The sequence below is a fragment of the Capricornis sumatraensis genome, chromosome 15 (assembly GCF_032405125.1).
Source record: "Capricornis sumatraensis isolate serow.1 chromosome 15, serow.2, whole genome shotgun sequence".
NCBI classification, from domain to species: Eukaryota; Metazoa; Chordata; class Mammalia; order Artiodactyla; family Bovidae; genus Capricornis; species Capricornis sumatraensis.
In genome coordinates this window covers 29,315,664-29,342,200 of record NC_091083.1, presented here as the reverse complement: position 1 = coordinate 29,342,200, position 26,537 = coordinate 29,315,664, and the positions used below count along the sequence as shown (strand labels likewise).

The following is a 26,537-nucleotide window of genomic DNA, read 5'->3' as shown; positions in this document are numbered from 1 at the left end:
AGTATAAACTAACATAAAAAACATGAGTGAAATCATAGATGATTTATCTGTATCTATTTTATAATATATGTATGTACTGCTTTATAGCTTCAGAACAAAAAGTATGACATACAATAAACAATACCCAATGACAACCCCAGAAGTGGTTCAACATAACAGAATAACAGTGAGTTCCCTTTCAAATAAATGAAGGCAATAAACAGCTCATCAGAAGGAACTAAGAACAGCAGAGTTAAAAAAAAAAATCTATATTCATTTGTCATTTCTGTGACAAAGAAATCAGTCAATGTACAAAACACTATCCTTCCTAAATCTTTCCATTATGTATCTTACCCAGTTTTGCTGTTTAAATTAAACTGCAACACATCAGAAAAATAAAACAGTTATTTTGTGACTCTACAGATCACTTGCCTAATTGTATGGAATATAGCAGAGATAATGAGCTCATTATGAACTGCAACGGCCATATAGCGCGGCTCATGAAATGCTGAAGGGACCGTCCGCACTGCATAGCAGAGATAAACACCCCACAGGAGGAATAAAAATTCAGCTGTGAGAAGAACAGAAAACACACAATTCGCTGTTAGTTTTATAGGTGAAGGAAGAAGTAAAATTTAAGCACTTTAGCAGGCATTTTTTGTCTATGATAGAAACACACAGAAATAGATGCATACAAAAATGTCATTCACATATGAATACATAGGCCATGTTTATTTTTAATTTTTATTTGGTGTATAGAGGATTTTTCATAGGTATATTTTATTTTTTTAATTAAATGTTTTTTAAACAGTGTTTGGTATCTCAGATTTTTCTTTTTTTTGAGAATCAATAGCTTTTTCCTAAAATGTGCAAAATAATTTTCCACATCCTGAACGTAAGTTTAAGCTGTTCACAGAGCCTCTGAATCACAATAAAGTCATCAAGGTAGCAAAAGGCTTATAATGTATTTACATGCAGCTTTGAGACATTTAAGTTCTTAATGCACTGAGTCTGGTTCAAAGACCTCCATTGCCTGAACTGTGAGAAAACTGGTTGCTAAACATGCAGTGGCATATTTTATTAGTGAACCATCATGGTTTTCACACCTGACAGACATCTAATCTTTGGTGGGTATATGCCAAAGTTTTAGTGAAATTCACCATTACCTTTTTCGCTTGCTCAAGCCAGAAGAGACAATATATTGTGGCAGTTAAGGATAGGGAGTCAGAGTCATGCTAGACCTGATGGGGAATTCTGGCTGGATCGCTAATTAACTTTGCATTATCTGACATGAGTTAACCTTCTGGTCACAGTTTCCTTCTCTGGAAAATGAGGATAATAAACATACATATTTCATGGGGCTATTTGCTAATGAAATGAAATAATGGACAGAAAGCACTTAACAGTTTCTGATAGGGATGACATCAGATAAATAAATAAAAACAAATGTTAAATAATTAGTTCTTTTTGTTAAACATCTCCTTTGACTTTTTGAAATTAAAAAAAATTATTTGGCTGTGCTGGGTCTTTGTTGCTATGCTCAGACTTTCTCTACTTGTGGTGAGCAGGGGCTACTCTTCATTGTGATGCATGGACTTCTCATTTGGTAGCTTCTCTAGTTGTGGAGCACAGGCTCCAGGGTGTGTGGGCTTCAGCAGTTGTGGTACATGGGATCTAGAGCACAGGTTCAGTAGCTGTGGCACAGGAGCTTAGCTGCTCCACAGCATGTGGGATCTTCCCAGACCAGGGATTGAACCCATGTCTCTAGCACTGCCAGGCAAGGGCAAGACTCTCCACCAGTGACCCATTAGGGAAGTCCCTCTTTTGACTATTTTTTTCAAACTGAACATTGTTACTTTAACCTATTCTGACCAGGTAACTGTTACCATGCATTTTCTCTGTCTTAGTGGCATGACCTCATGGGACAATAATACCCGATCAACAAAAAGAAAGCTCTAATTAGCAAAAACATTTCACAAAATGCATTACCTAGAGGTAATCTACTTGCATACTGAAATACTGATTTCCAGTTCCATATGCCCAGGTGTTTTACCTGCCAAAGTTTCAGCATATTTCTACCAGTATTTAAACAATAAGCCCTAAGTAAACACATTTTTCAAGAGTTACTCAAAAACCCTGATATGGTCAAAAGCCAAAGAGAAAATGAACCTCACTCAAAGATCTCCATGATATGAGAGTGGAGGTCTCGATTATTCTGTATGTTGGCCACTGGCCATGTCTGTGAATGTTCTTCCTAGCCAAGCTTACTGGATTGGGAAAAGGTCTTCATGGAAAGTTTCCTTTCCTAAGGCTTCCTTTCCTTTCCTAGGGCTTGTCCATGATATTACTATTGCCTCTTCACTCAGGTTTGAAATCTCAGAGCCACCTTTCACTGATACATTTCTACCTAGACTTATTTTTCATACGTATCACTTCTCTCAATGCCCACAATTACAATCTTTGCCTAAGTTCCTGTAAGTTTACTCCTTATCTATCAACTGCCCATCTAAACCTGGATTCACCCTATATTCATTCATTCTTTATAACAGTGACAAGTTCATTTTTCTAAAACTCCACTTTGATCATAGCAGGATTTGTCCAGATCTCCATTTGGGTTCACTGATTCATATTAATATTTCCCTTAGAAGATTCATTCATACCCACATAGGACACTGGAATTAATTTCTGTTCCCAAAGGAAGACTACAGGGGTTCCTGCCAGGGCAGACATGTTTCAAGACTTTGGTAACTTTCTTCTCAGAAAGCTTCAAGACTTTCTTACCCCCAGGGCGTCCTGTAGGCTGCCCCCTTGCTTGGCCCTATTCTTCCGTGCTCCTGTAGTTCTTAGACCGTGCTTTCCTGTCTCGTCTCTGACCTTCAGGTGAGCTCTTGTGAGGAGCTGCTTGTATCTTCATTTAGAAATCTTCCGCAGTTCACTATTATTTTATAAGTGCTTGGCCCTCTATGACCTCATGTCATACAACCAACATGAACTCCTAGAGTTCCCCAATGTGAACTCTGAGCTGACCCAGGAAGACTCACTGTCCTCTGAACACTCCAAAGATCCTTGCTTCTGAGTCTTTGTTTATGCTATTCAGTTCAGTTCAGTTCAGTTCAGTTGCTCAGTCGTGTCCGACTCTTTGCGACCCCATGAATCACAGCACGCCAGGCCTCCCTGTTCATCACCAACTCCCGGAGTTCACTCAGACTCACATCCATCGAGTCAGTGATGCATTCCAGCCATCTCATCCTCTGTCGTCTCCTTCTCCTCCTGTCCCAAATCCCTCCCAGCATCAGAGTCTTTTCCAATGAGTCCACTCTTTTCATGAGGTGGCCCAAGTACTGGAGTTTCAGCTTTAGCATCATTCCTTCCAAAGAAATCCCAGGGTTGATCTCCTTTAGGATAGACTGGTTGGATCTCCTTGCAGTCCAAGGGACTCTCAAGAGTCTTCTCCAACACCACAGTTCAAAAGCATCAATTCTTCAGTGCTCAGCCTTTTTCACAGTCCAACTCTCACATCCATACATGACCACAGGAAAAACCATAGCCTTGACTAGATGGACCTTAGTCGGCAAAGTAATGTCTCTGCTTTTGAATATGCTATCTAGGTTGGTCATAACTTTTCTTCCAAGGAGTTTATGCTATTACTAGCAAACAAAATCTCCTCTCATCCACACTTCCAAATATTAACCATTCTTTTGATGTTCGATTCAGGTCCCACCTGCATCCCTAGGTCTCCAGCCACGATTCTAACTTACATTGAATTTTCCTTCCTCTAATCTTTTACAGGTTTTAACTATCTATACCACGCAATGCAGAGAATAATATGCCACACAATATATAACTGGGAGAAAACTGTTCATGGTGTCTTGAGTCCTGACTGTGATGATATTTATCAGGACAAAAACTGAGTCTTTCAATTATTTTTTCTACCTTTGCCCACTAAGATGATAGCAAGGATACTGATCACACATGGATAAGATTTAAAAAATATTTGTTGAATTGAATGAATATAAATGATATCAGTTTCATATATTTAAGAGATACAGGCTTTCTGTTACCTTGCCACTCCACTTAACACTGATGGATGTCTAGATCCATCTAACATTTATATACACAATTTAAAGATCATACTGGCATTATGATTAATAAAGGCAAATGATACTTATTGATAGGCCACTAAGTGTGTGGTACTTGAGACTCAAGAATGATGAATACAGAATATTATTAAATAACACTAGCACAAACATGTGCTGTAGTTGAAGGATCCACATAAAGCTGAATTATGAAAACATTATCTCCTGGCCACTTATAGCAGTGTTTTTATATAATTTTATACTGGACATTTTTTTTTTTAAAGGAAAGTAGTTATCAAGTTAATTAGTGTGCTTCAATGGAGAATTACATTTAAAAATATAAGACAAAATAAGCTCCAAACAGCTAAGCTGAACATTAAAATCATTTCATTAGCAATATCAAACAATATGCTCCAGCAGAAAAACAATTTATTATTCAAAGTACCAATTAAACTAAATGTGATTTATAAAAGTTGTGCTGAGGAAAAAAAGTCAGTTTCATATAATTAACTTCAGACTAACACTGCAATCAGTAAAGAAAATATGCAGATGTTACCAAATTTTGCAGTGCTGTTCATGGGGGTTGAAATATATGTTGTGCTTCTGCTTTAGAAAATAATTTCTAGTGGCAAACGATTGATTGGAGGCATGGGTATAGTTAAAAAGGGAATTATATTTATATTTAAAGATTCAAATAAGGCTTTCAGAAAACTGAGGTATTCCATTTTTAATCTATAGGGAATAACATTTCATTTAAAAGTTAACTACCATAGCCTTAAAAAAATTAATACACCATAATGAAAGTAATTTCAAGCTATCTTTCCGGAGGCCTGGGTCAAACAAAGGAGTGAGAAATAATATTAGTTTTTTGACACTGAAGATGTCCCAGGTTGGTGATCTTAGAACACCCACAAGGGCTGGAGAAAGGCAGCCTCAAAGTACAAACGACTCTCAAGCTGTGATCCTCTGCTTGCCATACTGCAAAGGCATTTTGTATTAATAATGTTTTATGCTTCTTGTGTGCTTCTTCACTCAGTTGTGTCTGACTCTTTGTGACCCCAGGATTGTAGCTCACCAGGTTCCTCTGTCCATGGGGATTCTCCAGGCAAGAATACTGAAGTGGGTTCATGCCCTCCTCTAGCAGATATTCCCAACCCAGGGATTGAACCCACGTATCCCACACTGCAGACAGATTCTTTACCCTTTGAGCCACCGGGGAGCCCTTACGCTTCTTAGCACATTTAAAAATTATTTTTACATGGCACAACTAAATAAATGAAACATTTAGCTTTCTTTTTCCAAGTGTTTCTTTTAATGTCATCTTCTGTTTTTCTCTAAATCCTATCCACTTAGAAACTTTACAAAGTAAACGTACTCCATTTTATTCTAATAATATGGTGGACTGAACAGAAGTTATCATTAGATCAAACAACTAAATAATGCTTGAAAACAGCTCAGATTCCAGCATTCCAGGGTTTGGCTGCAGACAGAAACCTTGATATTCTGGAGGCTTATTTGTATTTTCTTTGATTTAAATAAAGATAGGTGTGACATTTACAGTGGTGAAAACAATGAAAAGGATACTTCTGGTAGAATTTTAAAGGGAGGATTGACTTTGTGAGACCATGTGGTCTTGGGGGTACATTTTTGAGTGTGTGGATGTGGCCGTGAAGGGGGTGGTTGGTGAGTTGCAGGAATTCTGTTTGTCGTAAAATCAGTGTATTCATCTGAGAAGCATGGAAAAGATGGATGTTGCCGGAGTTCACAACTAGGACTCTGCAGGCTGGGAATGCCTGCTCCCTTCTCAGCTCCTGGGAGCAGTAAGGAAGGGATGGGCAGAGCTGGGCCGTAGGACATGCTCATGGACACATCCACTGAGAAGTTGGCTCCACCCCTGCTGATTCACCATGAAGAGCTTGGATCCCAGGTCTCCTGGTTCTCCTGACCTATGTTCTCTAAATTATATCCTTCAATGGAGACTTCCTTTTGCTTTATTACAAGAGGCATAGACATTGGTATTGGTTTTGACTACTGTGGGGAATGGGTCTCAGTGAGCTGAAACAGGAAAACTCACAAACCTTCCTATTCCTCCATACTTAAACCTCAGAAGAAGGCTCTGCTTGCCACAGTTACTGCAGACGTCGGAGTGGGATGGGGGTATAACAGGCTGGAATTTGCAGTCCATATGGGTTAGCAGCTTGTTTTTAAACTATGATAGTCATCTCAGTCAGAGAAGGTGCCGGGAGCCAGCACGGGAGATCCCACCCATGACAAGGTCATGCGGAGAGACCTGACGGCGCAAGGTGAGTCAGGTCTCAAGGGCTCCTCTGCCTGAGCATCTAACCCGAAACCAAAATCTGTCTGTTTACTGTCTGCTATACTGTACTCTTCTGACATTACAGGGGGCTATCCCCAACCACCTTTCTCTGGAAAAAGTTAACTTAGAGCTCCAACTGGTCTCCTGCATATGAAAGGAGTGTCTCAGCTCAAACCCCTCTGATGGCTCTCTAACTTGCCTGACAGTTAGAGACTTTTACAACTTGTGATTGTTTACAGCCCCCCAACCATGAGAGGCATGAAGCTTAAAACATCTTAAAGATATAGAGCCTTTTCTAAAGAGCTAAAAATTATGTTGGTGATGGCTTTCACTGTTGAGTCAATGACTGCCACCAGGCCTCCATATTCTTTATCTTTTAGGCACCTGAAGGATATTAATCAATGTAATTGGATATAGAAAAAGGAATATAGTAGTTTTGATGTTAGCAACACTAGACTTTTGAGTTAGTGAACTTTCTCTTTGTTATAAATCACTGTACTCCTCTTTCCTTGTTATAAATTGTTGTGTCCTTGCTATATAAGAATGTAACCTTAATTAGTGCTTTCTGAGAGTGGCACCAGACTTTAGTAAGAACAACACTTTTAAGGCAAATAAGTTTTCTGGTTGACAGACTCTTATCAGAAAAGGGCTGTAAAATGCTAATAGGCCTCCTGGTCAGAAGATGATGTAAATCACCTAAGACTTGTGTATACTGCTAGGTATGCAGAGAGAAAGCCTGGTCTCAGTAAGAGTCAGGGCTGCTTACACTGCATAACTTTGTATTATCCACTGATCTCTATGTACAACCAAAAGTATAAAAAGCTTTCCCGGACAATAAAGGATGGGCCAGTTCCTGGAAAGACTGGTTCTCCCGTGTCTTCTTTTCTTTCTTACTCTGTTTTCTGGCTGATTCCCATCTGGGGCTGATTCCCATCTGGGGCATAGAAGCTAGCCGTGTCTACTTATTTGCCCGGGCTTCTAAGACCCACGCGAGAGGGATCCCAAGGAGGGGCACCCTCCGCTATTCAAGTGGGCGCCTGTGGCCCTATGTAGATGGTTCAAGTCCCTTGTCTCAGGGCTTTATTGGCTTTCTGTGTAAACCAAGGAATACAGCCTCTTTCTCTCCTCTATCCTCTTAACTGCAAACTCTTTCCTTATCTCTCTCTAAATCTATATATCTCTATCACCACACTGTCCCCGCTTCAAATTACCCTGGATCCACCAGGGCTGGACCACAGCAAGAAGACAATGGCACCCCACTCCAGTACTCTTGCCTGGAAAATCCCCTGGATGGAGGAGCCTGGTAGGCTGCAGTCCATGGGGTCGCTAAGGGTCGGACATGACTGAGTGACTTCACTTTCACTTTTCACATTCATGCACTGGAGAAGGAAATGGCAACCCACTCCAGTGTTCTTGCCTGGAGAATCCCAGGGACGGGGGAGCCTGGTGGGCTGCCGTCTATGGGGTCGCAGAGTCGGACACGACTGAAGTGATTTAGCGGCAGGCATCTTAGTATGAGTAAAAGAGCTGCCGAAATCTTTTGATAACAGAATTAATCTATAGGCTATCTACTGAAGCAACAAAACCTTTTTTCCCCATCTTAATTTTTCACCCTTTAAAATCCAATGGTTCCACGAAGGAGCTGAAACTCCTTAGAAGCTATGATCACTAATGCTCCTTGTCTTTTAGGTACTGCCCCAAGACCAAATCCCAAAATTTCTTCACTCCTAAAAAGAAAAATGGAATTGTAAGGATAAAATGAAGGAACAAAATTAATTTATCCTTTCTCTCAGCCCTTCAGCATCATAGCTACTCCTCAAAGAAATAAAACATTGTTCAGAAGAGGCAGTATGTAGATAAGCAAGGAAAATAATCTCTACTTTACTCATTCAAGAAGCTATGAAAAAGACCTTCAAAAAGTATGTCTGTATCATATATAGAATCTAAACACAACACAACACAACAAAACCACACTGAACACACAGAAGCAGTACAAAGGTGACTGACAGGGGCTGAAGTTGTGGGGATAAGGAGAGATTGGTCAAAGGCTACAGATGTTGTTAAAAGATGGATACATTTTGAGGATCTAATGTACAGCACAGTAACTATACTTGAAATTTGCTAAGAGAATGGATTTTAAGCATTCTTACACATATATACAAACCTCTCCCAGGAAACTATGTGAGTTGATGAATATGTTAATTAACTTGACTGGGGGAATCATTTCACAATGTATCATATATCAAGTCATTATGTTTAAATATATTACAAGTTCACAGATTATGATTCAATAAAGTACAGTATAAAATTTAAAAACTTAAAATTAATAAATAAAACAACATAAAAAAAACCCTCCCCCCCAAAAAAAAGTATGTGTGAAGTTTCCCATGACATAGCTCAAGCCTGTCAATGCAGTCAAGCTTTCATTTCTTTGACTGAAAATTAAAAATACATTTAAAAAATGGTAACAAATGATGCAGCAGGATTAAGGCATATTGTACATTAGAACAAAATAAGATGCATGTAAATGAACCTAAATCATGAACATTAATCTAAGTCAGATGGAAAGGAAGTCTAATCTATTTTCCCCAGTAATCATTAAAGGGTGCTTGTACCACATTTCACCTGTCACAATATAGCCTAATCTTCTAGGAGAATTAAGTATTTAAATCCTGAGAAACAATTGCTATTCTAGAATTTCCCTATGTAACTCAGCAAGTGTTACTGTATTCTTCTCAGTCCCTTCTAAACACTGGCGTACAACAAATTGAATTACTGAACACATTGTCTGCCTTTGTGTTTAAAATATACGAGGCAAGAGGAGAATCAGGTTTCTTCCCAGGAGTTTTCTATACCTGATTCCTCCTCTGAAACACTTGTGGTAGGAAAATCACCTACATGGGCAGTTCTGGAGTGAGCAAAAAGTAGGAAGGACCCATTCCTTAAATTTATGACTCAAATTTCTAACTAGAGTTCTACTTCAGTGGAAAAACTAGTATCACACTCAAATGATTCTTTAATTTGTACTAAAAAAAACAGTTTCAGACAGGTAAAACTGATCTATGTTTATCAATATATTAACATCACTTTTTTGTTTTTTTTGAAATTGACTCCTGACATTAATATAAGTATACACAACTTCTTGACACAGATTTCTCACAACAGCTTCAAGGTAAAGCCTATCTCTATCCTTTCCCTGTACACAATTATTTCTGTTTAGGAAATGGGGAATAAGTTAGCTTTCAGTACATGCTTCTTTCTGGCAGACTGAAGATACATTAATTTATTCTTGAATAACAGCTTGGATATAAAAAATCTAATGGCAAACATGCTACTTATAGAAATATATAAAGAGAACTGCAAAGAGGTACACATTAGCAAACATTAAGAGGGGTTAAATATAGAATATCTAATGCTACATGCCAAAAGAGAAATAAATGCAACCATTGTAGGGTAGTGTGGAAAAAAAATTTTACAGCAACCACATGTCTCTTGAGTTTTCAAGATAGTCTTAATTTAAAATATTTGTTCCTGTTGTTAAATCACGTGTCTTGAGTTTTCTTCAGAGAACTGTGTCACTGCAAGAAAAGTGTAATTTTGAAATTAAGGTGTTTCAGTAGTTTATTAGTAGTTCAGTAAATTATTCAGTAAGACAAAAATAATCACTAAAAGATAAAAATATTATCACCAAACATTTAACTTCCTCTTACCTACTGATCTCTATACCTTATCATTAGTCGTTTACTTTAAAGTATTTTGCACCCTAAAGAAAGTCACGTTTGTGATCTCTATATGGAAATAAATATGAATACAGGACTGACAGTAACCTGTAGTTCATTTTACATAAACTTTCTTTATATATAAGAATTTTCTATAGTAAACAAGATCCACTAAGTACCTATAATGTCTCTAGTACTGAAGACTTTATGGTACATATAAAATATATGAGAGACTTATTCCTCTCATCAGGTAGTTTACTATTGGGTTATAAAGATAAGTGAGAATCAAAAGCAAAATTAGGTGGTAAAGTCTCTTGGTACAGTGGTAGTTCAATGAAGGAAGACAACCATTTGGACTAGAACCTAGGAATTTAATAAAAGAGAAGTTCTTTGAGGTATGGGTAATATTTAGAATGTTATAAAGGGATATAAAGAATATTTCCTTTGTTAGGAAGAGTGGTGGAGGTGGGTAGGAACTGTGTGAAACATGAAGGAAATGCCTAACTGGAAAAGAGGGTAATGTTAAAATACATTGTAAATAATGCTGGATTAACAATGCTGCTTAAGTTTACTGTGAGTCTTGAAAATCTGTTAAAGGAATTTGGAGAATCAGAAAATGATGTGATGAATCAGTAAATTCATCTAGGTTGCTTTTAGAAAACACGCACACCCACACCCGCCCCACACACACAACCCAAATTCAGGGATTTTGGAGTTGGCATCATTAGAATGGAGAAAGACATACAGCAGTACTTCTCAAAGTGTGGTCTCACACCCAAAAGCAGAAGCATCACCTGGGAACCTGTTACAGAGCAAATTCCTGGGCTTCATTCTGCTTCCTCATTGCCAACCTAATGACGCCTCATTATGTATTTTGAATATTGTATTCTTTGTAAAACATAAAAGAAATGTAATGTGCTTTTCTTCATAGTAATATTGGGAAATGATTTTTCCTAGTTTGGTCAACTTGGATTGAAGAATGTAAACTAATGTTACAGGTTTCTAATTAAGTAGAAATTTTATATCTACACAATTTGTTTAATTTCCACATTCAGATGAAAGTCAGAATCAGAACTGCTTCCTACCTTGGTTCCATGCTTTATCTTCTAATACTGATATTGATATCTACTGATATGGAACTACAGATATTTTCATTGCTATTGATCAAAATAATGACAACTGACTTTATATATTATTATAGTGCTATAACCATTCCCTTTATGCACCCACATAGCTTTACTACTACAGATATCAGGCTTATATGAGTCCTAAAATACCCCCTCCAGAAAAATATTATTCCATTCAAATTGTAAACAATGTACACATTTTATGAGCTTCTAGCAAAATACTAAATGTGAACATTCAACAAACAACTGCCAATATGGGGGAGATAGATAATGGGAATTAAATTCATGTTTTTATTTCTGACATCTGCCAAAGAAAGTTAAGATTTGTCCCTGGTTGACTGAGGGGAATGACAACAAAATAATAGAATGTTTTTGTATCTTTGCAGGCTTAGTTTAAAACTAGTGCAATATTAACAATAGAAAAATTCCTATGGAATTTTCTCTTTCTCATTTTTCAAAAAACTGAGGTACCAGAAAAATAATCTGTGTTTTTGGCCCAACTCATCATGGGCTTCTTCTAAGTTCTCCAGTTTCTCAGTCACATAACTTATTCCCCACAAGTAGCAAGGTTCTGTGTTTGTGTAATACCAGAACTGCAGAGAGTTCCCAATAAATTATCTTTAGAGGAAAGATAAATTAGAAATTTTGCCCAAAGCACTCTATAGAGAGCAAGTCTGATATATCATAGGACCCAAATGATATTAAAAATACCAGCACATTTCCTTTTTTCTCCCCAAATAAAGAAATAAGTCAAAAGAATTGATACTGTTAGCCAAATAGGGACACATTGATAGTATGGAAAGCAAAAAGTCTGTATAAAGAAGCTGGCTTTACTTACTGTGTTTCTCCTTCTTGCACAAAGAAGGACATTTTCTGAACAAAGCTGCACACCTCTGAAAAATAATGGGACCTCCCAGAAAAAGTTTGCGTTCCACATATCATTATTGTCCATTTTGTAATATTGTTTCACCAAAACCAAATGGGTAAAATTCCTCTAGAGTTTGTGGAAGGGTTTGGCAAGGCTTCTAAGGAAGTCCGTTGTCATGCTAGTGGGCAAACACAAGACAACTGCACAAGCTGAGTGACCACGTACCGGCTGCTGTCATGTAATCCCAGCGCTCGACGAGGCACATACTGAAGATGAGGTGATCTGATGTTCGCCCTTGGCCAATGAGCGAAATCTGCCTCTCCAAATTCTGGCAAACAGATGATGTCCAGCCAACGAGAAACCAGAACACTACCAGGAGAATCACCGCCAGCATCCTCATGACACGTCCACCAGTCATGTATGGAATCCGCTGGGCTGTTCGTGAAAGAAACACCTTCAAAACCCTGGGAGAGCAAGACATCAAAATGTGAAGGCAAACCTAACACCCAGGAAGTAAAACTCTAAAATATCTGACCTTTCTTGGTGAATTCTAAATCTACCCAAACTTACTTAGGCAGAATTTTAACACTAAAAAAAAGTGTCACTTGTTATTTTTACTGAATTTCTTTCTATTTTATCTTCCAATAGCAGAACAAATATCCTGTGTTAGAGGTCAGTGAGTCAATAGATTTGTGTAGGATGGAATTCTTTTGAGGATGTCTTAATATTTCAAGGAAAATTCTCAGGACCTTAGAAAGATCCATAGGCAAACGCTGCTCAGACTGGGTTTCTAAGGGATCAAAAGATAGTCCTGAAAGTTGGTAGTTGGGTTTTACATTATACTAAGTCAAAAACTTCCTTAAATGAGTTATTCTTTATAGTGTAATGTTATAAAAGGTATTTTTTGAAAATAATTTTTTGTAGCCTCCCTTTGTCTTCATTGTCTCACATAATGAAAAATAATTATGAGTACAAACACAAAAACAATAAGAGGACTATTTAAATACCCCTCAATAAGACTATTGCATTAAAGAAGAAGACTGGGATATGGCCTACAAGAACTACATTCATTGTTTTGGTGTATATATGACTCAAATGCATAGCCAGGGTTGAGAACTACTGGATTACATGGTATCTAAGAACCGTTTCATCTCTGAAAATTATGTGAAAACAAAATTCAACCTTACTACAGGGATCTTTCCAGCTATCCTTTCTTTAATATCATCTCCAGAATATTCTTAGCTGATTTTAACTCCCCACTCTAAAGTTGTGACTTGACATAAACTACCATAATGGTTTATGGTACTATAAGGGTATCCATAATCAATTTCGAAATGAATTCATCTTTTCAACTTTTCTGTTTCCTCTCCCATCTCATTCTTTCAACATATTAAATGAAATGCTCCTATGAATTATTCATAAAAATCATTATAAATCCAGAAATGAAACTTACAAACCGGAAATAATCTAGACGTTTTTTACTATCTTTTCTCTCAATGCAGGGCTTTGATAGCTCTTCCCCCTAATATCCAGTAAAGAAAGTTATTTTCTAGCATGCTCATATTTATCCCCCCCCACCCATATTTCTTGGCTTCCCTGGTGGCTCAGACAGTAAAGAGTCCGTCTGCAATGCAGAAGACCTGGGTTTGATCCCTGGGTCATCGGGCAGATCCCTTGGAGAAGGAAATGGCAACCCACTCCAGTATTCTTGCCTGGGGAATTCATGGACAGAGGAGCCTGGTGGGCTATAGCACAGTGGGTGACAAAGAATCGGACATGACTGAGCAACTTTCACTTTAACCCATATCTTTAACTCCATTGTCCTTCAGCTAACACACAGTGTGAATTTATTTAATTCTGAATAAAATACTTATCCTCAATTTTAATGTGGAACAATATCAGAAAGGTTTTAGTATAAAATAAGAATACAAAAGATTACTTTAATTACTCATCATTTAACTACAGACAGTCCCCAATGTAAAATAGTTCGACTTAGTGATATTTTGATTTTACGATGGCACAAAGTGATAAGCATTCAGGAGAAACTGTACTTCGAACCTGAATTTCAATCTTTTATTGGGCTAACGGTATGTGGTACAATACTTTGTCCTGATGCCTCAGCTCTCAAGACAGCCACGGGATCACAAGGTTAAACAACTGAACCACTTACAACCATTCTGTACTCATTCAATCATTTTGTTTTTCACTTTCAGTACAGTATTCAATAAATGATATGAGATATTCAACATTTTATTATGAAACAGACCTTGTGTTAGATGATGTGGTTGAAGTGGAGGCTACTGTTAAGTGTTCTGAGCATAGTTAAGGTTTAGTTCAGTTCAGTTCAGTCGCTCAGTCGTGTCTGACTCTTTGCGACCCCATCAATCGCAGCATGCCAGGCCTCCCTGTCCATCACCATCTCCCGGAGTTCACTCAGACTCACATCCATTGAGTCAGTGATGCCATCCAGCCATCTCATCCTCTGTCGTCCCCTTCTCCTCCTGCCCCCAATCCCTCCCAGCATCAGACTCGTTTCCAATGAGTCAATTCTTCGCATGAGGCGGCCAAAGTACTGGAGTTTCAGCTTTAGCATCATTCCTTCCAAAGAAATCCCAGGACTCATCTCCTTCAGAATAGACTGGTTGGATCTCCTTGCAGTCCAAGGGACTCTCAAGAGTCTTCTCCAACACCACAGTTCAAAAGCATCAATTCTTTGGCACTCAGCCTTCTTCACAGTCCAACTCTCACATCCATACATGACCACAGGGAAAACCATAGCCTTGACTAGATGGACCTTAGTCGGCAAAGTAATGTCTCTGCTTTTGAATATACTGGGCTAAACTATGATGTTAGGTATGTAAGATGCGCTCACAACTTAACAATAATCTCAATCTACAATGGATTTATCTGGATATAATTCTATTGTAAGTCAAGGAAGAGCTGTAGTTTACCAGATTAGTTATTCTCCATTCCCTGGGTGAAACACACTAGCACTGGTAGCGAACGCATTGCCTCCCTCTGCTGCTGCTGCTGCTGCTGCTGCTAAGTCGCTTCAGTCGTGTCCAACTCTGTGCGACCCCAGAGACGGCAGCCCACCAGACTCCCCCATCCCTGGGATTCTCCAGGCAGAAACACTGGAGTGGGTTGCCATTTCCTTCTCCAATGCGTGAAAGTGAAGTTGCTCAGTCGTGTCCGACTCTAAGCGACCCCATGGACTGCAGCCTACCAGGCTCCTCTGTCCATGGGATTTTCCAGGCTAGAGTACTGGAGTGGGTTGCCATTGCCTTCTCCTGCCCCTCTCTGCTGCTGCTGCTGCTAAGTCACTTCAGTTGTGTCTGACTCTGTGCAACCCCATAGACAGCAGCCCACCAGGCTTCCCCGTCCCTGGGATTCTCCAGGCAAGAACACTGGAGTGGGTTGCCATTGCCTTCACCAGTGCATGAAAGTGAAAAGTGAACGTGAAGTTGCTCAGTCATGTGCGACTCTTAGTGACCCCATGGACTATAGCCCACCAGGCTCCTCCGTCCAGGGGATTTTCCAGGCAAGAGTACTGGAGTGGGGTGCCATTGCCTTCTCCCTGCCTCCCTCTAGCAGGCCTCAAACAGTTCTGCTCCAGGTAGTTGAATTGCTGCCTGTTAGGAATCACTTGTACTTGTTCCCAAATTAAACCCACTGTTATCATCCTTTTTTGAAGTATAGTTGATTTGCGATACTAGTCTCAGGTGTGAAACTAACCGTTTCACAGTGAGTCAGTATTTTATAGATTTTACTCCATTTAAAGTTAGATAAAGAGGGGAGGTGGTAGCTGGTCTGGGCCTTGATGGATATCAATTGACAGAAATGGAAGAACGTAGAAAAGATACAAGAGGATATTCTAACGGAAGGGAAAAACATAACACAGTCCAAACCAGAGACATGTTTTGAGGGACAGTGGGTGGAAATGTTTGGCAAGAGGGGAAGTTTTCTTTAACCCAGAAGAACTCTTAGGGATTTTTCAAGTTATTTTGAGGGGTTTTCACTGGGTTGAGAACCACTGCTTCAGAGAAAAATAGTTATGATTTATATTTTCTTTCTATGGCCAAGATGTGGAAAGTCATTAACTTTTCTGTTACTTGAAGATTTTCACATATTTGCTCAAAGAGGGCAAATAGTGAATTTTTAAAACAACTATCTTTAAAATATACTACTTCTTAACCAGATGAGCTTGTTATTTGCAGAGGAAATCTATATGATCCCAGTAGAGTAATCTTTTCGTCAAGAAACCAGCTTACAAATTATCAGACATTTTCATATTTTCCATGGGTATTTATCATCAAGTTTGAGAATTTAAGACTGTCAGGTCCCCAAATCTCATTTCCAGAGAGGGAAAAACCAAAGCCAAGCCCTCATGAGCCTCCTGTTTTCAATTTTACTGACTTTCAAACACTAGGAAATACAGTAACACAACTCTGTACTGCAGTCTAAGCATTTCAGGATATTGGTTTTTGTAAAATGGAATAAGATACATTTTTCTAGGATTGCCTTAAAATGAAATGAGAAAATTCTGCTACATCTTTTTAAAAAAATGAGCTCTTGTTAGTCTATATGGGTTCACTGCCTAGAAACCAAGCTCTGAAAGTGAAATCCTTAGACATGCACACTTATATGAAATACAGCTAAAGAAAAAGTGTAACCATTAAACTAATACAGATTACTTTTCCTACAATTTTTTCATAGATAAATCTTTAAGCTATCATCTGTTGAGAAGGTTTCACTATTCTCAATGAACACAGTAATATATATGAGGACTACAAAAAAAATCTCCAGAATTCAATACAAAATGGCATATTTAAAGTATATATTCAGTTCTCATTAATAGTAGATAAATTCATAAATAAGAATTTATGTAGATAATAAAGAAAGAAATCATGTTGAAACGATAAAAAACTATGGCAATCCAGGAATTGGCTGTCACTATATGTCTACTCCTACTTTTTCGCTTTCCACACACTTCTTGTCTGAGCTCATAAAATTACTATAAGCGTTTATATTTAGGTTATATGATTATCTTCTTCAAATATCTAATTGCTAGTTTGGGGTTTTTTTTAGTTTTTTTTCTTTTTGGATGTGGACAATTTTTGAAGTCTTTATAAAATTTGTTACAATATTGCTTCTATGGTTTTTTTGTTTTTTAGCAAGCAAGGTATGTGGAATCTTAGCTCCCCCATCAGGGATTCAACCCTTCACTCCCTGCACTGGAAGGTGAAGTCTTAACCATTGGACCATGAAGGAAGACCCTCTAATTGATTGCTTCCATTATGTAATATTCTCTGGTTTTCATTATATTCCTCTGTCAGCAAGTTTTTACTTTCCAGCACAGAGTCCTCTGCTTTAGTCTTCCTTTTAAATAAGACTGCTCCTCAAGGATCTCCTAAATGTTGTCACTGTCTGTTTTTGCTCTACCTGTTATACCTGGGAAATTCCAACCACGACTCTGCTTCAGTTATGTACCTGTTGGTGAATCCCAAATCTGTAACTTTGGCTTATTGAGATCACTCTCCTGAGCTCAAGATCTATAGACTCAGTGACCCACTGGACATCCAGAGGTCCCAAAATAAAATCACTTTCTCAATTCCTGTCTCCTCTAACCCACTGCTCATGTGTTACCTGTCTGAATGACCAGTACCAGTTAATTATTCAAAGCAGAAACCTAGGAAGGAACTTTGATACTTTTCCCTCATCTATGTTCCAAATACCAAATGCATAATTAAGAATATCTGGATACTTCCCTAGAGGTCCAATGATTAAGAATCCACCAGGCAATGCAGGAGACTTGGGTTCAATCTCTGGCCAGGCAACTAAACCCGCATGCCTCAAATACTGAACCAGGGCGCCACAACTAGAAAGAAGCCTAGTTGTGCACAATTAGTATCCATCGAGTCGGTGATGCCATCCAGCCATCTCATCCTCTGTCGTCCCCTTCTCCTCCTGCCCCCAATCCCTCCCAGCATCAGAGTCCATGGCAGAAAGTGAAGAAGAACTAAAAAGCCTCTTGATGAAAGTGAAAGAGGAGAGTGAAAAAGTTGGCTTAAAGCTCAATATTCAGAAAACAAAGATCATGGCATCTGGTCCCATCACTTCATGGCAAATAGATGGGGAAACAGTGGAAACAATGTCATACTTTCTTTTTTTGGGCTCCAAAATCACTGCAGTTGGTGACTGCAGCCATGAAATTAAAAGACACTTACTCCTTGAAAAGAAAGTTATGACCAACCTAGACAGCATATTGAAACAGACATTACTTTGCCAACAAAGGTCCGTCTAGTCAAGGCTACGGTTTTTCCAGTGGTCATGTATGGATGTGAGAGTTGGACTGTGAAGAAAGCTGAGCACTGAAGAACTGATGCGTTTGAACTGCGGTGTTGGAGAAGACTCTTGAGAGTCCCTTGGACTGCAAGGAGATCCAACCAGTCCATTCTGAAGGAGATCAACCCTGGGATTTCTTGGAAGGAATGATGCTAAAGCTGAAACTCCAGTACTTTGGCCACCTCATGCGAAGAGTTGACTCATTGGAAAAGAGTCTGATGCTGGGAGGGATTGGGGGCAGGAGGAGAAGGGGACGACAGAGGATGAGATGGCTGGATGGCATCACTGACTCGATGGACATGAGTTTGAGTAAACTCTGGGTGTTGGTGATGGACAGGGAGGCCTGGTGTGCTGCGATTCATGGGGTCACAAAGAGTTGGACACGACTGAGTGACTAAACTGAACTGAGTGCACAGCAATGAAGAGTCCATGTGCCACAACTAAGAACTGCCACAGCCATAAAAAAATATTTTTATTTTTTTTTTATTATTTTTTTTTATTATGGAAAATTTTATTTTATTTTATTTTATTTTTTATTTTTTTTTTAAATTTTAAAATCTTTAATTCTTACATGTGTTCCCAAACATGAAACCCCCTCCCACCTCCCTCCCCATAACATCTCTGTGGGTGATCCCCATGCACCAGCCCCAAGCATGCTGTATCCTGCGTCAGACATAGACTGGCGATTCAATTCTTACATGATAGTATACATGATAGAATGCCATTCTCCCAAATCATCCCGCCCTCTCCCTCTCTCTCTGAGTCCAAAAGTCCGTTATACACAGCTGTGTCTTTTTTCCTGTCTTGCATACAGGGTCGTCATTGCCATCTAATTTAATTTTTACCTCTTAAACACTTGGAATATCTTTCAAATCTTTCTACTTTTCTCCATTTTCACTGCCACTGTACAGCTCCTGGTCATCAACCTATTTCCTCTAGTAGCTTCCTAATCAGTAACTTACTGTTCTCTCCCACCATCAGGCCACACTGTACGTTAAAGCCACAGCGATGTTCCTAACTGCACTTCTGATCCTGTTTCTCTCCTGTTTACAGTCCTGTGCTTCTCCACCCAAATCCAGCTGCCTTAGGATGGTAAACGGCCTTTAAAAATTGGTCCCTCCTTGCTTCAGCAGGCTCATCGCTCACCATTCTTGCCTTCCTACAGGTCTCTGAACAACACGGGGTGTCCTCTATCTGAACCTTTACCCTCCTTTTCCTGTACTGCCCCTTCCTCTCCCCTCATCAATACAAACACCTAATTTAGCCAATTCATATATATTTCTTCAAGGTTCAATTGAGATGCCACCTGCTCTAGGCCAGTGGTTCCCAAACCAGTAGCATTAACACCATCCTAAAACTTGTTAAAAGAGCAAATTCTGGGGTCCCCTCCAGATCTACTATGTCAGAAACACTGGGGGTTATGGCCCAGAAACCTGTATTTTAACAAGCCCTTTAAATAAATTCTGATGAAGGCTATAGTTTGAGAGCTGCTGCTCTAAATAATTTTTCCCCAAAGGCTTAAGACTGGTGCACCTGTCTTTCCAATGGGCTGACTGCTCTAACCTGTCAGATACAATTTTGAGTTTTTGTTACACTGACAACAAAATTTAAAACCTCTAGTATCAGAAAGTTTTCCATTTTCAGAATATTTGCCTTTGTGATTCAACCACATCTTTTTTGTTTACTACAAGAAAATGAATATGTACATAATCAAGCCATACAGGCTTCTACTAATTTAATTGGAATAATCCTGAAGTCTTAAAGTTCTCCATTAGATTTGAATTTCTATTAATCTTACTGCTTTCTTAGAAATTCCAGAAAATAAATGCTTCTGATGAAAGATAGAAAGTGATTATTTGCTTTTATAAATATAAAGCCACTCAATTCTTGGCAAAAGAGCCTTGATAGTAAACAACACAAAAAAGGCTGAAGTCACTACTTCTCAGTTTGCCTTAAGTGGTCATAAGCCCTCATGTTTATCAAGCTTTTCATCAATTTTTCAAAATTTCATTTTCAGAAGTAAAATAACGCTACTTTTTAATCACTGGATATATTTAAAAGGATCAGTATCACCCAGGCAAAAATAGACTTTAACATTTATGAGACATGAAGTTCAGGAAGACTGTGGTGACTATTTTAAGGGACTACTATTATAAGAAGGAAACCCACAACTCAGCTTCCCCAATATGGGTAATTTTATCAATTCCAATTACCTGCTTTAGCTCTCGTATCTCATAGTAACCTTCCTTTCTTTTGACCTGATTGTAAGTAGATAAGGGAGAAGAAAGATATAAGACTGTTACAAGTCAAATATTTGATAGAGCTAGAAGGAATCTGCAGATTATTTCTTCTGTTCTCAGGAAAAAGGCAAGAATGTCTGTTTTTACCACTTCTATTCATCACTGTACCAGAAGTTCTAGTATGAGTAATTTGTAAAAAAAAAAAAAAAAAAAAAAAGAAAGAAAATGAATCCATATTGGGATGGGAGAAGTAAAGCTGTTAACTATTCAGTTCAGTTCAGTTCAGTCGCTCAGTCATGTCCAACTCTTTGCGACCCCATGAATCGCAGCATGCCAGGCCTCCCTGTCCATCACCAACTCCCAGACTTCACTCAGACTCACGTTCATCGAGTCAGTGATGCCATCCAGCCATCTCATCCTCTGTCGTCCCCTTCTCCTCCTGCCCCCAATCCCTCCCAGCATCAGGGTCTTTTCCAATGAGTCAACTCTTCACATGAGGTGGCCAAAGTATTGGAGTCATTCCCTCCAAAGAAATCCCAAGGCTGATCTCCTTCAGAATGGACTGGTTGGATCTCCTTGCAGTCCAAGAGACTCTCAAGAGTCTTCTCCAACACCACAGTTCAAATGCATCAATTCTTAGGTGCTAAGCTTTCTTCACAGTCCAACTCTCACATCCGTACATGACTACTGGAAAAACCACAGCCTTGACTAGACGGACCTTTGTTGGCAAAGTAATGTCTCTGCTTTTGAATATGCTATCTAGGTTGGTCATAACTTTTCTACCAAGGAGTAAGTGTCTTTTAATTTCATGGCTGCAATCACCATCTGCAGTGATTTTGGAGCCCCCCAAAATAAAGTCTGACACTGTTTCCCCATGTATTTCCCATGAAGTGATGGGACAAGATGCCATGATCTTCATTTTCTGAATGTTGAGCTTTAAGCCAACTTTTTCACTCTCCTCTTTCACTTTTACCAAGAGGCTCTGTAGTTCCTCTCCACTTTCTGCCATAAGGGTGGTGTCATGTGCATATCTGAGGTTATTGATATTTCTCCTGGCAATCTTGATTCCAGCTTGTGTTTCTTTCAGCCCCACGCTTCTCATGATGTACTCTGCATAGAAGTTAAATAAGCAGGGTGACAATATACAGCCTTGACGTACTCCTTGTCCTTTTGGAAGCAGTCTGTTGTTCCATGTCCAGTTCTAACTGTTGCTTCCTGACCTGCATACAGGTTTCTCAAGAGGCAGGTCAAGTGGTCTGGTATTGCCATCTCTTTCAGAATTTTCCACAGTTTATTGTCATGCACACAGTCAAAGGCTTTGGCATAGTCAAGAAAGCAGAAATAGATGTTTTTCTGGAACTCTCTATCTACTCTGTATCTATTAGTAGATGACACAATCTCATATATAGAAAACTCTAAAGAACACACACACACATAATCTGAACTAAACACCAAATTCAGCAAAGTTGTAAGATGTAAATTCAACATTTAAAAATCAGTTTTATTTTTATATATAAGCAATGAGCAACTTGAAAATGAAACTGACTAAAGACTTTCATTTACTATAGCATCAAAAAACACCTAAGGGTAAATTTAACCAAGAAGGTAAAATATGTAATCTATACAACATCATTGAAAGAAATTTTAAAAGATCTAAAGAGATGGAAAGTGTGTTCATGGGCTGGAAAATCTAATACTGCTAAGATGGCAATATTCCCTAAATTGACCTACAGGTTTAAGTCAATTTAACAAAACAGTGTGATACATGCATAATGACAGACATATAGAACAACAGAATACAGCTGATCATCCAGAAATAAATCTCTACATCTTCAGTCAACTGTTTTTTTTTACACAGTGCCAATATTATTCAATAAAGAAAAAAATAATCTTTAAAAACAAAAATATAAAAAAGGGAGCTCCCTGGCTGTCCAGAGGTTAGGACTTGGTGTTTTTACTGCCATGATCCTGGGTTCAATCTCAGGATTGAACTAGATCCCACATGCTTCTCACTGCCACCAAAAAAAAAAAAAGAAAGAAATCTTTTTAACAAATGGTCCTAAGGACAAGTATATATCCAAGTGCAAAAGAATTTAGACCTCTATCTCACATAATATACAAAAATTAATTCCAAATGAATCAAAGACTCAAATGTAAGAACTAAAACTATAAAATTTTTAGAAGGAACCAGAGGTATAGATCCTTCTGATCTGAGGTTAGGCAATGGTTTCTTAAATATCATACCAAGGCATATGTACAAAAGAAAAAACAGATAAACTGAGCTTCATAGAAATAAAAAAAAAAAAATCTGTGCACCAAAGCACACTATCAAGAAAGTAAAAAAAGAAAACCCACAGATATGGAGAAAATATTTTCAAATAATTTATCTGATAAGGGCCTCAGACCTAGAATTTATAAAAACTCATACAACATCAAAACGCAAAAGCCCAATTAAAAAATGGACATATTTCTAAAAAGATAAATAAATGACCAATAAACACCTAAAAATAAACTCAACATCATCAGTCACCTAGGAAATGTATAAAAAATTTTCTTCCTTTTGTGCTTTAAAAAATTTAAAGTTTCCCTGTAAGAATACCTAAAATAAATACATATAAATATCTTCCAACCACTTTTCAAAATTTACTAGGGGAAAGAATGGAATGGGAGGTTGGGGTTTGCAGATATAAGCTATATATATGGAATGGATAAAACAACGAAGTCCTATTACATAACACAGAGAACTATATTCAACATCCTGTGATAAACCATAATGGAAAAAAATATAAAAAAGAATGCATAGATGTATAACTGAATCACTTTCCTGTACAGCAGAAATGAAAACAACACTCTAAATCAACTACACTTCAGTAAAAATGTTTAATAGGAAACAAAAGTAACTATCTATCTATCTATCTTATCTATCTATCCTTTCCCACAAAGGGTAAATATTTGGTGCTAATGAGCATAGTAGAGAAAACTGCTGTGAATTGCACTGATCCAGAATGGGTAGTCCTGAATAATACATGAAATGAAAATCTCCATGTCAGAGCCAGAAGAAGGTTTTCTCGCAGCTTGCTTAAATGTTCGTTTTAAATATACTACAAACAAACAAAGTTTTATTTTTTCTTGATTAGCCTTAGAAAAAGGAAAAGGCAATTTGTTTTCAGAAACCATACTGTAGGAAATAGGAAAATGTTCTTCTGGCATTAAGTTTCTTAATCCCTCTCCATTCCCTTTCATTTAAAATAGTTACTCATTTTTCCTCTTGAAAATATACTTGGCTTTCCTGAGCCTAGAGATATTGCCTTTCTAGGTTTCTTAAAACCAACCAACCAGCAAACCTAGCTTAGCAAGTATTCTGCGAGAGGTTCTTTTAGATCTGTCCTACATCATTAATGTCCTAAGTCAAACAAATCTGTGGTTACTGAAGGAAACTCCTTTTCATAAATGAACCTTCTCATTTTTGTCTACTTCAGCTCTGTGTTTCCTTATGATCCCTACTGAGCCAGATAAAAACTGTCCCTTTCTCCTTTCTTTTTCTGAAGAGAAACAGTTTCAGGTTCAAATAAAGTGCACTGCATGAATAGCCTGCCAGTGAAGTGGGGTGGTGGGACTGTCTGTCCTGGGCACAGGTAACAGTTTCTGTATAGACTTTTAGGCAATAATAATAAGTCAAAGCTGTTCTGCTTTTTATCACCACCTTATGCTGGTGATTCTAAACAATGTCAGTGATAAAACAACTCCTCCCTGAAGGAGTTGTTCACCTCCTTTCACCTCTCTCCTCTAACTTGCTCCACTTCTGTACTGCATTGTTAAGAAATAAAAGACTTGTGACTTTCCTTTGCATTGGCATGGTAGTTTTTGTCTGTATAGCTCTCAAATATGGGGAGAGACCCCTAAAGCAAAGGTGGAAAATTTAATAAAAGTGATGAGATCCTTAAGTTCCAGGATAACAGTATCACTTCTAGTGACAGATGAGATCCTATTCCTTTTTAATATTTTCTTCAAGTTTTCGGAGCTACTGGAATTCTGTAAACACTACAATGGATCAGTGAGAGATCAGGATATAGAAAAAGAAATGTTCAACAATTTTACTAAGCCCTGAGGGAAATGGCTGAAATAAAACAAGAACTCAGGTCTTTCCTGTTTATCCTATTCTCAAGAGACTAGAATAATCGTTTTATTTATCAGTACTGATAATTGCCTTGGAATTTTCAGCCTTAGAGAGGTGAGATTTACTTTTCAAAAATTTGAAATAAAAAATGAAGTTCTTATGAAAATGAGAATATGGCGTTCAAGGGATGTTATCCCTTAGCTCAGGCTACCTTGATCCCTCAAGCCACTTTGGGTCGGGTGTGCCCAAACCTGGATCCTCAGCTTTCCCTTCAGTCTGTGGCCTTCCCCATATCGTTCCAGTGAATTCCCTTTTTGCTTAATTTAGCTATAGTCAGTGTCTGTGGTTTGCAACCAAAACCCCCTACATGACATATTTACATATATTTCTATCATGTTTAAGATGTACAACAACTCTACAGGCGGGCTGAGAAGTGATTTTCAGATGTTAAAGTCATTTATTCTTGGCTGTATAAATAATTAATGGCAGAACTGAAATTCAAATTTGGATTTGTAAAGATTTATGTCTTTGCTCTCGATCATGTTACTATTAATATAAAATCTTTGAAGCCCTTTCTTAAGGACCATGTGTTGCTTGCCTATAAGAGATATCTACCAGAGACATCCCTGCAGCTCCATTTATTATAACCATCCGCCCATTCATTCACTTAACAAATGTGTGAATGCATATAACGTGGGCAAGATGCAGCACTAAAGATGGGGGACAGAAAGCTGGCTCAGTCAGTCACTTCCCTCGGGCTGCTCTCATTCCTCTGGGATGCTGATTCTTCAGTTTACAGCCTTAAACAATATTGGAATCAGTTCCATTTAAACAATATGGAAAAAACAATATAATATAAACCCATTTGGTTCAGACAGGATAAGAATAATTCCGCTCATTAAATTACAAATAGTTTCCACTCGATTTAAGCCTTCAGTAGATAATCCTTCACTGCAATGCCTTCTAGAGACACAGAGAGAAAACAGTTTGAATTATAGTCTTTAAAATAAACAAAAGAAGAATGAAGTGATCTAGTTTACCAAATTCCAATCATTTGCATACCACTCAAGATTCCTGCCTGTATCTGTGTACCAGTTAATATTTTCTTTAAATTTCTTCTATTTAAAATATTTTAAAGAAAATTTTACATTGCCACTTTAAAGGAAGAACTGATAGATAATCCACACATAGAATGTAATGATGAAAATGAATACAGTGAAATAAAGAGAATAGATTTCATCTAGATCGTATTAAAATGGGAGGCTCTAAGCCTGAAGTTTGATCTGCTCTTTGTTGTAAAGAAAAATTAGCAACTGCTGGGCAGGTGTTAAAGACCTATTATTTCCAAACTAATTTTACTCCTGGAAATAATCAGAAGGATAGAAAGAGAACCTGAATGGAAGGAATTTTCTTGCTTTATGATTCTGTGTTATTTATTGGATTGGCAAAAAGTTTTATAACATCTTATGGAAAACCTAGAATGAACTTTTTGGCCAACCCAATAATGTTGTGTTTTTGTCCCACGATCAGCCTCTTGCAGACCATGGTGTCACGTGTTTCAGACACTTGAGGACATGCAATAAGTCAGGGGAATAGGAATGTGTTAGGTGTGGAGGGAACTGTGGGAAGCTGTTTCCAATTCTGCAGCTGACATTTTCATTCATTCATTTATCAACTACTAAGCATTAAGCACCCACCACGTGTCAGTCATTGTGCTCAGAGCTGGGGATTCAGTGTAAGACCCTCACT

General features: G+C 38.1%; 1 protein-coding gene across 1 annotated transcript in view; it reads right to left on the bottom strand.

Moving 5' to 3' along the window:
- GPR158 (G protein-coupled receptor 158) overlaps positions 1-26,537 on the bottom strand; it is a 301,443-nt gene that overhangs the window by 11,570 nt on the left and 263,336 nt on the right. The window contains exons 7-8 of the mRNA XM_068987841.1: positions 12,312-12,550; positions 412-550 (exon numbers count right to left, since the gene is read on the bottom strand). Coding sequence (XP_068843942.1) covers positions 412-550; positions 12,312-12,550 — 378 coding nt within the window. The remainder of the gene's footprint in view (positions 1-411; positions 551-12,311; positions 12,551-26,537) is intronic.